The sequence below is a fragment of the Ostrea edulis genome, chromosome 5 (genome assembly GCF_947568905.1).
Source record: "Ostrea edulis chromosome 5, xbOstEdul1.1, whole genome shotgun sequence".
Classification (NCBI taxonomy): Eukaryota; Metazoa; Mollusca; class Bivalvia; order Ostreida; family Ostreidae; genus Ostrea; species Ostrea edulis.
The window spans coordinates 68,590,068-68,603,571 of NC_079168.1; the positions used below are offsets into that span (position 1 = coordinate 68,590,068).

General features: G+C 35.7%; 1 protein-coding gene across 1 annotated transcript; it reads left to right on the forward strand.

Annotated features, from left to right (window-relative positions):
• Nucleotides 1-46: 46 nt before the first annotated feature.
• LOC125649040 (uncharacterized) lies at nucleotides 47-3,137 on the forward strand. The gene is made up of 2 exons (XM_048876254.2): nucleotides 47-195; nucleotides 2,202-3,137. The coding sequence occupies exons 1-2, from the start codon at nucleotides 120-122 to the stop codon at nucleotides 2,486-2,488; spliced, it is 363 nt and encodes a 120-aa protein (XP_048732211.2). The 5' UTR covers nucleotides 47-119; the 3' UTR covers nucleotides 2,489-3,137.
• The last annotated feature ends 10,367 nt before the right edge of the window (nucleotides 3,138-13,504 follow it).

Below are 13,504 nucleotides of genomic sequence, written 5' to 3' on the forward strand. Positions count from 1 at the left end.
ATCTATTAAAGTTGCAAGCGTCTTCTAAACGTTTGCTACAACGACAATTGGAGATGCAATAATAAAGTTACATATAGACAGCGAATGTTTATAAATTGATTAGCTAGCTGACTAAGAATATGCTGTCTCCAGCTCCACCGCCGATTGATCCAGCTCATGATATGATTTCTTCTGAAAGATATATTGAAAGTTTAGGTATATCTTGCAACTCACCATATCTTTGACTGCTTGGTAATTCGGACTGCTTACACCCACCCACCCCCATATTTTTATTTTGATCACTGCTGATTGCACAGTACCTGTAAGTTGCTAGTTGTACTGTCTTAATGTAGGGTAACCATGGATATTTTAACTGGCACCAGATAAATTCGGCACCTGGTTAACTTGGCACCTAGTTAACTCAGCACATGTAAATAAAAGAATGAGAAATGAAAGCTATTTCTAGATTTTTATCTTGTTATCAGCCGGTCCTCAAGGTTAGACAAGCACATTTTCAAAAGGAATATATATAGGGAGTAATGAAACTTGGGGTCAAAACTGAGCTTTGCGTAATTCAATTTTGACATTGGTTTAGATTTATATCGTGCAATATTGTTCGAACATACACCTTTCATTGCTGGTATTGTCCCTTTCATGCTGGGATATTGAACCCTTGTATTGACGGCTCTCATCATAATTATCCCCTCCCCCACCTTGTGTACTGGAAATACACCGTTCCTGCCATCTAGTTGTTTTACAGGGATATTAACATACACTTCTAATTCTATTCTAATGTATTGATCACTTAAAATTTATACTCATTTTATTGATCAACCAAAAGAAGGAAACATACATATTAATAAAACACTCATATCAATAACAGCTGCCAAGTCAACCAAAACAAGCCGAGTTGACCAGATTCTGATGCTGAATTCACTAGGCGCCAAGTTAACTTTGTGCCAAATTCACTTTTTCTTCAGGTGCCGTAATTACCTGGTTGACCTGTACCCTTGACAAATTACCATGGCTGTATCTAATTTTCATTTGGAATAAAGGAAATTACAGGAATTTCTGATCCAGAATTTTATTATTATTTTTTTTTTTAAAAAACTTTCATATAGCTCCACTCCTGTTTAGTGTATTGCTATTCATAATACTGTGGTAGTGCTGGTGAGGTAGCAGTCAAAATGTACTGGGGATATTGGCTTGATAGATAAACTGGTACCCCTGTTGACCTTGCTTCTCTCGAGTATATCAGGTAAGCGCCAATTTTTGACAGCCAGGATTTGGGCTGTATCGTTATCTCGCGCATATAACGAGAGTTCATTCCAAAACAACAACGACGCTAGCTATGACGTCACAAAAATATATGGTGAAGCATGAAGCGCGAGCTTCTGGAAGGCTACGATGACGCTACGATTCAGAAATCTATCAAGTGCGACAATGAAGTCAGCTCATTTTGAATTATCAAAATACTGCTTACCAGTTCAAGGCGTTGTTTGTGTCTAGCACCAATCAACGGGATACCAGTTTACTTGATACTAAGAGTGCCAGAAAAGTAATGCAGGGGTCAATTGCATGCCCGCTTTTTAATGGTGCTCAGGAAAAATTATTAGCATGGTGTGGTAAAAAAAATGTACAAGATCTCTAGGAATAGGGAAATGTCATAAGAAAAGGGAGGACTTTGGCTGTATTAGTTAGGTGGCATTTAGAGCGACCACTGGTAAATGGGACTTGAAGTTAGATTTTATTTCGAGAGATCAGGAATTTTAAGAGTAAATTTGCTTAATTGGATAGGGAAAAGAATGGGGACTGGGATTGGATTTCAAGAGATCAAGAAAATTCATTGATTGATGTACAAGCCATCAAGAGTCACCTGTAAATGTTGACAAATAAAAATATTTGGTCATATATTCTTCATATCCTTGATCCTGAGTTGTATGATAAACTGAGAAATTGAAAATTGTCTGTCTTTTCTATTCAAAATTTTGGTCCAAATTGTTTTCCAAGACCAAATTGTCAGTGTGTTGAACTGTCCAACATCCATAATGCAGAGTTTCCAGGTCTCTATTCCTAGTTCAGCTACATGCATTTTTGTAAAAGATTTCTCTTCATATCAAATAAGAAATATGGAAAAAAAAAAAAAATTATAGGGATTTGATATTTCATTTGTAAATGAAATTAAAGATTAGGAATGTAACATAGAAAATATATCATTTCAGAGAAGAAATTAAAGAAGGTAACTGGAAAATCGAAAGCAGAGCCAACATCCAAGGATATTATTAGATCTCTGGAGCAATGTAAAGAAGCTAGCATGAAGCATCTTATGGACTCCTCTCAGAATACAGACCACACCACAGACTACAGTGATGCCATACTGAATAAGTCTCACCATGGCCAGCAGCAGACGACCGAGGAGATCGTTGCAATCGTGTTCCAAGACCAACTCACCAAAGATCAAACAGAGTCAGCTTATAAAGATGAGGACCCTAGTTTACAGCAGAGGTGAAGTAATATGGACTTTCCAATTTTAAACTAGAAGAATTTGACAGTCATATTCTTTATTGGGTTACTCTGTACTTAAATGACAACTGAATGTTCATCATACGACGGCAAGTTTTGACTGCTCATAGGATATACATGTTATTCCTTCATGAGAGAAAAATGATGAAAATGTTGATATTGTTATTGGATAAAATGAAGTTTGATTATTATGAACTTTTTTTGCGGGCCATGGCGGTTTGTTATAACCATGTTTTACTGTAGTGCGGCTGATTTTAGTAATAATTTTTTATATTATGACAAAAGTTTTACATTAAAATCATTTTGTCATAGACTAAGAATTTCAATGAATGTATTTCTAATTGTTCAGCACAAGAATAACCGTGTATGCAAACATTTGTATGCATGTCTTGTGTCATATTTATTCATACGTCTAATCATGATGAAGTAATCTTGATAGCATTTAACTGCATTACAGTTTTTCCTTCTTGATGAACAATTCTTATGATACTATTTTTAAAATCAATACACACATTCAATAAAAGTGTATTTGTTCTTTGAAAATTGTTATGAGATAAAGAAGTAAATGTTATTATCATGTAAACCTTACACATTTCAACTACTAAATAAATAAAGCAATTTTATATGTACACATACTTGATATTTTTGTTTGTATGTTGTCTTATGTCCCAATCAAGAAGTTTTCATGTAGAGATATCACCAGCTGCATGTGAAGTGCCACAAATGTTACTTTGTGTAAATGTAGACCTGTGTAAATGTAGACCAGTGTAAATCTAGACCTGTGTAAATCTAGACCTGTGTAAATCTAGACCTGTGTAAATGTAGACACCTGTGTAAATGTAGACACTTGTGTGAATGTAGACACTTGTGTAAATGTAGACACCTGTGTAAATGTAGACACCTGTGTAAATTTGTAAATGTAGACCTGTGTAAATGTAGACCTGTGTAAATGTAGACACCTGTGTAAATTTGTAAATTTAGACCTGTGTAAATGTAGACCTGTGTAAATGTAGACACCTGTGTAAATGTAGACACTTGTGTAAATGTAGACACTTGTGTAAATGTAGACACTTGTGTAAATGTAGACCTGTGTAAATGTAGACACCTATGTAAATGTAGACCTGTGTAAATGTAGACACCTGTGTAAATGTAGACCTGTGTAAATCTAGACCTGTGTAAATGTAGACACCTGTTTAAAAGTAGGCCTGTGTAAATGTAGACACCTGTGTAAATTTGTAAATTTAGACCTGTGTAAATGTAGACCTGTGTAAATTTGTAATTTAGACCTGTGTAAATGTAGACACCTGTGTAAATTTGTAATTTAGACCTGTGTAAATGTAGACACCTGTGTAAATTTGTAAATTTAGACCTGTGTAAATGTAGACCTATGTATGGTGCTGATAGCTCTAGCAGTGAGGGCTCTCTACAGCACCAATACCCACCATGACACCGAACCTTCCATGTTAAAGGTTATATCCTAAAGTTCCGTGACTTTCACTTCTAATGCTGGGGTCATTGCCAAGGAACAGACACTACTTATGTAAAACATCTATTGTTTGATGAGATGCTGGAATCAAGAACTGGACTCAGGCCTCCCTAAAGCAAAGCAAGCACCGTAACCATTAGAATGCTGCAATAAGTGCATGTTGTATGAATTTTTTATCCAAAGCTTTGAACTCTCATTGTGACCCCATCCTGGCTCTGGGGATTATGGTGTGAGCAAATTTGAATCTACTCTACTTGAAAATGCTTACATATTAATTTGACAAAATGTACTCTTGTTAGCTCAAGGAAACTTTTCTGATGTAATCATCTGTCATTTTTTAATTTTTCACATTTTCAATTTCAGTTGGCCATTTTTAAGCAAATTTAAAATGTAGCACCCATGGATGAAGGGGATTCAAGTTTGAAAAGATAAAGTACCACATCCCCTTCCAAGAGTGGAAATAATTTTTGAAAAATATAAATAAGATGAGATATTTTTTTGATTTTTTAATTTTTCAATTCTCAAGTACCACTGAATAAAAAGCCCTAACTTGCATAGAAGCCTCTCTACCAATTTGATTATATGTGAGTGAGTATTTGATCAGATCTAGCATCTATTTTTAATTAGATTGCCTTTTTACCGGTATATGATAAAGATTCAAGTTTGTTCAAATTATCATCCCTGGAGCCATGTGGAGGTTTTAAAGTTATACATAGGAATATATAGGAATTTGTCTTCTAGAAGAACCACGAGTACAGATTGTCAAATATGCAAGTATCCTTGTGTAGTGTGGATTCATCCACACCATAAACTTTAGGGCACAAGAGTTTTAAAATTTTACAGAGAAAATTCTCTTTAAATCTTCTTAAAGGGACTGATTCACGATTTTCCCTAAAATTTTATTTTTCACTTTTAATGATCAAAATCTATTGTCTGATGTGTTTAAAAGATTTCACATAAAAATAAGGTTATACATTATCACAGAAGCTCATTTTAGAGAGTTCATTATTTGTTTTGTAAACAAAGATTGCGGTATGTTATTGTTTACGAAATTTTCAAAAGAAATGGATATCGATCTAAGTTTATTATAATTTTCACATTTCAAGCATTCTTCGGGTAAAATGTGTCATCTAAAGGTTAAAATGTGCAACTATGCAAAATTAAGATGCCTTATATTACAAAATTGATTGATATTTCACTTGTTTGTTTGTATACATAAAAAGGCTCGAGTCTGTTTACATAGCACATATTTAAAGCTAAAATATAGCTTTTATTCTTGCATTCAGAAAGTCAAAATTTTGGTTATCAACATTAAATGAGTTATACTTTTAATATTTAACATCAAAAATAAAAAATATTTTGTTAACAAATCGTGAACCAGTCCCTTTAAGAGCCACATGACAAGGATATGATATGTTGAAACACAAGCATCCTCATTTAGTGTTGGTTCAAGTTTGCTCATAAAAGGTCCAGAATGGGGTTACAAAGGAGGTTTAAAGTTTTACATAGGAATGTATTAGACTACTAGTATACCAAACTTGTTTTCTTTTAAATCTTTCTTCTCAAGAACTGCAATGGTGTAGTTTATTAAATTAATTTTTAAGTATTCTCATGTAGTGTGGGTTCAAAGTTCACACCATGAATTCTCAATGAGATGGTTTAAAGTCTTACATTACATTTAAATCCCGGCAAGCTACTGACAAACAAGTTAATGGTACAGGGGTTTCAACAGTCTCGTTTGAAGTCAGCATTTCACAAATTCTATGGTCATTATAACGATCTAGTTCGTCAATACAACCTATCATTGGGTCAAATGCTGTCTGACGTGTTTCATGCCGATTGTTAGGCCGTTGTTGGCACACTGATTTGACTACGGATAACTCCGATTACCTGATCAGGAAATAGGGCTCACGGCGGGTGTGACCGGTCGATAGGGGATGCTTACTCCTTCCTTCTAGGCACTTGATCCCACTCTGGTGTGTCCAGTGGTCCGTGTTTGCCCAACTCTCCATTCGAATCCCGCTCGCGCCGGTAAGTGAGAAAGTTTCCCAGTTTACTTTCGAAAGGTCGGTGGTTTCTTTAAAGGTACATTGTATCTGGGTTCTCTCTTCCACCAATAAAAACTGGGCGTCACCAGATAACTGAAAAATTGTTGAGTGTGACGGTAAACATCAATCAATCAATCGATATTACTTATAGGAGTTATGAGATTGATCACTGTTCGTTATCTTCACCTTTCATTACTGTGTTTTGGACAATTTACTTCAGAACAAAGAAAGTGTTTGACACCATTGATGTTGCATGGTATATGCTGTGTTTTCTGTATAAGCATGCTTATATATTTAAATTGCTTATATTTAAATGTTTAATTTAAATCGAAATCTTTCAGAAAGATACCACCATTGTACAAAAGTGCATACATGTGAAGAGAACGTTTAGTGAACATTTGTAAATTAAAACTGCGTTTCCTACTGGTCGTATTGAGTTATAAAGTTTGATTATGATGAAATCTAGTCGTTACCATTCTCACAAACCACAGGTCATTGTTACCATCCCATTTGTGGAATGGAAATAATAACCCGTGGTTTGCTACGATGATTTGTTATTACTGAAACATATATAATATAGAGCAATTTTCATTTAATTATATCTATAGTGACAAAATGAAAGTTAATGCCCCTTAAAGTGATCAACTAAATTCAATGGCTGACACTGAGTTCTTTGACTAAACCAACTGGTGGTTAAACGCTATATAAAAACAAGATGTGTTTACTATAAACACTGATGCCTGGTATCAAAAGAAAGGTCTTGTCATATGGCCAGTTCTTAAATCGAGACAGACTACTGACAAATAAGTTGGTGTTACAAAGGTTTCAACAGTCTCGTCTAAAGTCAGCATTTCGCAAATTTTATGGTCGTTATAACGATCTACTTGTAATTTACGATACAACCTGTCAGTTTTTGCCGACCGATTTTGACTACGGATAACTCCGTTTACCTGGTATATCCAGGGGTCCGTGTTTGCCCTATTCTTGATTTTGTATTCTTTATAGGAGTTAATGAGATTAATCACTGTTCGTTATCTTTATCTTTTCGATATAGAATTATAATTCAAAAAAAATTATCTATATTCAAAAATAAAATTGGTAAGAATTGCCTATTGAATATAGAAAACGTTTTGCAACTTTAAAACTAGAAATGCCGAAATGAAAACCGAAAGGAAAGGAGAGATGACATTTTTTTAATAGAAAAAAATTGTGTTTCATGTAATAAAAATGAAGCTGGAGATAAATTGTTATTGGTCGACACATATAAGTACAATTTTATATATAAATTCATGTTTTAAAGACCTAAGGAATATCTAATACATGTAATTGATTTATTGCAAATACAAAAATGATGGAATCACTAGGTTAATAACAGAGTATCACAACCATTAATGATATTTACAGTCATTAACAGTTCCAGGTCATCCAAGTTCAATGTTTAGTGCCCCCACCCCACCCCCACGAGCACCAATGAATGCCTGACAACTCAATCCCATAGATGAACTTAAGTCTCTAAAAACCGTCTAGGAATGTTGTTCCACTTGGACCAGTCGTTTCAGAGTTTGTGACTGCGATTGTCTTTGGCGGATGCGCTTATCCAGTTCGTCCCATGCATCCTCGATAGAGTTCAAGTCTGGTTATATGGATGGGCAAGGAAGAACTGGATATCGTGTCTTTGCAGAACATCTTGTGTTAGACGAGCAGTGTGTGGTCTAGCTGGCGTTGTCACCTTTGAGTACTGCTCCGGGATGCTGCATTATTGGAACGACGTGTGGCTGTATCACTTCATCAATACACCGTTGAGCTGCCAAAGTAATGCATGGCGGATTTAAGGGGGGGGGGGCGCCGTCGCCCCCACCCCCCATAAATTTTCAAATTGAAGGTAAATCGCGACCTCTTGTTTAGAAAAAGAAACAATAATTTCTTCCAGTCTCGGAGAAATAAGTGACAAAATCTTGCTTTATTGAATTACTTAAAATTCGCGTCATTTTATTAATTTCACCTTATCAAAAATGACTGAAGATAGTAAAAATGATTACATACGAGACATAATTCAAGCCCTTTAAAATCTTTTTTTTTTAATCCAGAAGCTTCTGAGGGCCCATAAAGGCGGCCCCAATGCCTCATAAAGTTGCGCCCCCTATCCGCAATTCCTGGATCCACCACTGCAAAGTACCCCGTATGTGAACCAATGCCGCCCTACCTGCTACCCACATTATCACACTATCCCCTCCAACACAGATCAGCCTCCTGGATCCAATTTTGCGCAAAACGTTCAGTTTGGTGCCTAGATTCTATACATCCATCAGGCCTCTACAACAAATCCACCGGTGGCCAAATGTCATTTGAATACAATCATTCCTACGCAAGATACAATCGTGCTTTAAATACAGAATACAACCAACCCCTATGGCAATTTACATATGTACTATGGAGAGTTAAGATGTCCACGAGGAGGGGCAAGAAAGTTGCTCTTATTTTTCTTTATACAGATAAATTCTTAAAAATTATATAGCCTATCAGGTGACGCAATGAATCCTGGTTCGAATGATATACATGTATAGCATTCGATCACTGGATCAAGCACTTCAACACGGTTAGAAAATTTCCAGTAAATTGGTCTCAGCTGTTCGTTTTCTTCATTTTATTTATTTTAGAAAAGAGAAAAACCGACCTAAATTCAAGTACATTACTGAAAAGATAACATCACTATACAAATGTATACCATAAACATCAGGAAGAAAAAAATGTAATTTAGATGATTATAAATGATAATTAATATAGAACGCTGGATACAACCATTCTCTGATCTAGAAAGTATAACATACTAGGATATGCAACCATTCCTAAATAACACAATGACATTGAAAGGTGTATATAACGAAGAGTGTTCAATATCATAACTCCTAGATAAGCAATACAGAATAGAGAGTTGGGCAAACACGGACCCCTGGATATACCAGAGGTGGGATTAGGTGCCTAGGAGGAGTAAGCTTCCCCTGTCGACCGGTCACACCCGCCGTGAGCCCTATATCTTGATCAGGTAAACGGAGTTATCCGTAGTCAAAATCAGTGTGCCACGAACGGCCTACCAATTGGTATGAAACACGTCAGACAGCATTTAACCCAATATGTATCGATTTGTATTTGTGATGCCATTTGGTATTTCGTTGTGATTTCGGAATGTAATTATTTTATAAACCTCATTGTTTATTACAAGATACACGACTTAAATTATAATTGTTCCAAAGGGGAGAAGAATTTCATGGTTTTAGTACTACATTCTATGTCACTATTTTCAATAGCATGTAAACCACCGGGGCCCAGCTCGTTGTTTTATTACCACAACAATAAATCAATGTTTCTATCAGTGGGAAATCCCAGCAAGCACAATCATTATTCATTTGACAAATTCGTAATGTACCTAGAAGTTGTAGAGGTCATTCAAATCAGTATAAGACATTCCCGCCAATGCGAAAATCCTGGACAAAGTTAAGGAGTGCAGCGTTGATGAATTACCTTTCACGAAATACAAATGACCTCCAAACTGCTCAGCTGAAAACTGCTACAAGGAAGTCAGTACCTAGTCTAAAATCACTATTGCTTAATATTTTGAAATGTAAAAATATGCCAAAGGACAGTTGTGTTGCTTACGCTGAACATGCAATTTCCCCCTGACAAACCAAGGATGCATCACGAGCGCTTATTGTTGTGCATATTTTTGCACATGTACATCAGTTTTCAGAATTGTGTTGTCTCTGAAGTAAAATTAAATTAAATCAAATTAAAAAGTACATTTGTAGCGTCCTTTGTGTGTTGAGGCCTCCGATTTCGTGTTCAGTAGAAGAGTTAATTAACCTGGTCATTTATTATTATTTGGGGGTGACCACCAATGTCTTGTTGAGAGCACTTATTGTTGTGGATGTTTTTCATGTGTACATCTTTACTCAGAATTGTGTCGTTAAGTAATGTAATTCCTTATACATGAACAAACACGTATATGTGTTAGTAATACTATTTGTGTCCAACTGTCATTTGATGATGACCGAATGGTGGATTGAACATGTTCAGTTAGAAGTAGATATTGTTTTTTAAAAATATATATCTATTTTGTATTCCTTATAGGAGTTATGAGATTGATCACTGTTCGTTATCTTCACTTTTCATAGACAGACACTACGAATTTGCTCGATGACAATAACTTTAGTGAATATTGATATTATGTTTAACACTTCTGCTTCATACTTAGATATTTTATTGAAAGTAGACATTAACGGCAAACTAACAACTCAACTGTATGACAAACGGGATGATTTCAGCTTCTCCATCGTCAACTTCCCACATTTATGTAGCAATATTCCATTATCACCTGCATATGGTGTTTATATATCTCAACTGATTCGATATGCAAGAGCTTGTTCTGGGTATAGTCAGTTTTTAAATCGAGGTAAGCTACTGACAAACAAGTTGATGGTACAGGGATTTCAACAGTCTCGATTGAAGTCAGCATTTCGCAAATTCTATGGTCGTTATAACGATCTAGTTCGTCAATACAACCTCGTATTGGGTCAAATGCTGTCTGACGTGTTTCATACCGATTGTTAAGCCGTTCTTGGCACACTGATTTTGACTGCGGATAACTCCGTTTACCTGATCAGGATATGGGGCTCACGGCGGGTGTGACCGGTCAACAGGGGATGCTTACTCCTCCTAGGCACCTGATCCCACCTCTGGTGTGTCCAGGGGTCCGTGTTTGCCCAACTATCTATTTTGTATTGCTTGTAGGAGTTATGAGATTGATCACTGTTCGTTATCTTCACCTTGCATACATGGACTATGTTCGCTGGGAGATCCCATTAATAGAAGAATTTATTTATTTTTGTGGTAATAACACTGCGAGATTGGACCCTGAGGTTTACATGCTATTGGAAATGGTGTCCATGGAATGCAATCCTAAAGCCCTCTTGACAATCTTCTACCCTTTGGAACAGTTATAATTTTCTTCGCATATCTTGAAATAAGCAATGAAGTTCAATATTCAAATTTAAAAAAAAAAAAATAACCAAAATGCAAGATGGCATCACACACTTTCAAAGGTGAAAATAACGAACAGTGATCAATCCTATAACTCATATATTAAATACAAAATAGAGAGTTGAACAAACACGGACCCTGTACACACCAGAGGTGGGATCAGGTGCCTAGGAGGAGTAAGAATTCCTCGTCGACCGGTCACACCCACAGTGAGCCCTATATCTTGATCAGGTAAACGGAGTTATCTGCAGCAAACGTTCTATATTTTAATAATCGTCTTAATTGCAAAGTTTTCTTCCTGACGTTTGTGGTATGTATTTGTAGTGATGTTGTCTAATCACTGATTTACATGTAATTTATATTTGGGTAGGTTTTTCTGTTTTTATTTTAAAAAATTGAAGAAAACGAACCATCAACTGTATTGAAGTGTTTGAGCTAGGGATTGGGAACCTCACCAAATGTTGTATATCATTCAATCCAGAATTTTTCGCGTCACCTGATAGGCTATGCATTTCATAAAAATCATTTGCATTAAAAGATAATTGAGCCATTTTTTTACCCCTCCTCACGAGCATATCCACTGACCATAGTAAATCATCGTATCCAAACGTCATTTGGATACAACCATTCCTACGCAGGATAAAATCGTGTTTACAACCAACCCTTACGACAATTTACAATGGAGAGTGTAGATATCTGTGAGGAGGGGTGAGAAAATGGCCCATAATTTTCTTCATAAGACAATTCTTTAAAGTTATATAGCCTATCAGGTGACGCAATGAATTCTGGTTTGAATGATATATAGCAACCAGTCAGATCCCCTACCACTTCAACACAGTTATAGAAAGTTTCGTATAAATTTGTGTCTGTCGTTCGTTTTCTTGATATTTTCAGAAAACAGAAAACCCTATCCTAAATTCAATTATAACAGTGAAAAGATGACATCATTGCAAGTGTAAAACATAAACGTCGGGAAGAAAACTTAGCGATTAAGACGTTTATTAACGATGATTAAAATATAACGCTGGATACAACCATTCTATGACCGTATAACGTAGGATAAAGTCATTCCTAATACATTGACAATTTGCAACGATGCATGTATAAGTTTTACATTATGACCCTTGGGTTGAGGCCTATGCTGGTGGACTGTTAGTCACCGAGGGTCTCTACAGCCCAGTACCTAAGTACTTCGATACTAGCTTGAAAATACGGATGTATATTTAATTGCTGTTATAAAATTTAGAAATTCAATTCAAAATTAAGGATAATCTCCCTCACGCATAGCTTTTATCCTTAGACGAAATTGACTCCACTTTTTTGGCACTCTGTTTTCCCCTAAAATAGCTCTAAAAGTCTATTGTTATTTCGGATTTTAAACATTTCGGTTGAGTATCACTGTCGAAATGCACATCTGGTGCATCAAAATTGGTACCGTATAAGTTTTACATGTTTTTAATGTCTTTTGTAATGCCATCTAGCGTTTTCGTTATGTTTTTAAAATTATAAGTGTTCCAAAGAGAAGCATTTCAAGAGGGTTTTACGACAGCATTCCATGTCACCATTTTCAATAGCATGTAAATTGTAGGAGCTATATAACTCGTTGTGTTATCACCAACAAAAATGAATGGATTCTTCTATCTGTGGAAATTCCCAATGAGGATAGACTAGTATATCTATGTGAAAGAAACTTTCAATGTTGACTAAGGATAATGGCAAAATCGTGGTGTTCAAAGTAATAGAGGTCAGCTAAATCAGTAAGACGTGCCATTTCCTCTACATGTATATTTTAGGAACTACAAATAATCTCCAAACTTTTCAGCTGCAAACTGCTACAAAGGTGTAAGTACAGTGTCTGAAATCACAATCGTTTAATGTATTTAAGTGCAGAAAGATGCCAGAGGACATTGTGTTGCTGATGCTCAAGCAATTTCCCCAACAAACTACTTATTTGGCATATCAAGTATTCTACACCCGAAAAAGTAAAGATTTATAACTATGAAGAAAACCGTCTCCGGTGGTTTTCTGTGCTTGAGTTAAAGAAACAATCAAAATTTCTGATTATAAAGAACATTGATTCTTTACACAATTTTACTTTGTTATTTTCAATTATTACCAAAGTTGATGTCATTTGGTAAATTCGTAGTGTCCTCTGTGATTTCATGTTCAATAGAAGGGTTAAGTAACCTGGGAATCCGGATAACGGTATAATTTATTTTGAGATTACCACAAAAAGTTGGTTCCGAACGTTTACTGCTGTGGATTGTTTTCATATGGACATATATATCTGTATGTTGTCTACAAAGTACTGTCCGTTTGATTATCATCTCATTCATTATGTTGGCCATTCTTGGCACACTAATTTTGACTACGGATAACTCCGTTTTATATATTTATCTGATCAATATATAGGGCTGATGGCGGGTGTGACCGG

Bases quoted from the DNA above. Each gene is read 5' to 3' on its own strand.
- LOC125649040 (XM_048876254.2), top strand. From the start codon at position 120: ATGCTGTCTCCAGCTCCACCGCCGATTGATCCAGCTCATGATATGATT. The intron at 196-2,201 runs GTATATCTTGCA...ATATCATTTCAG, and splicing joins AAGATATATTGAAAGTTTAG to AGAAGAAATTAAAGAAGGTA.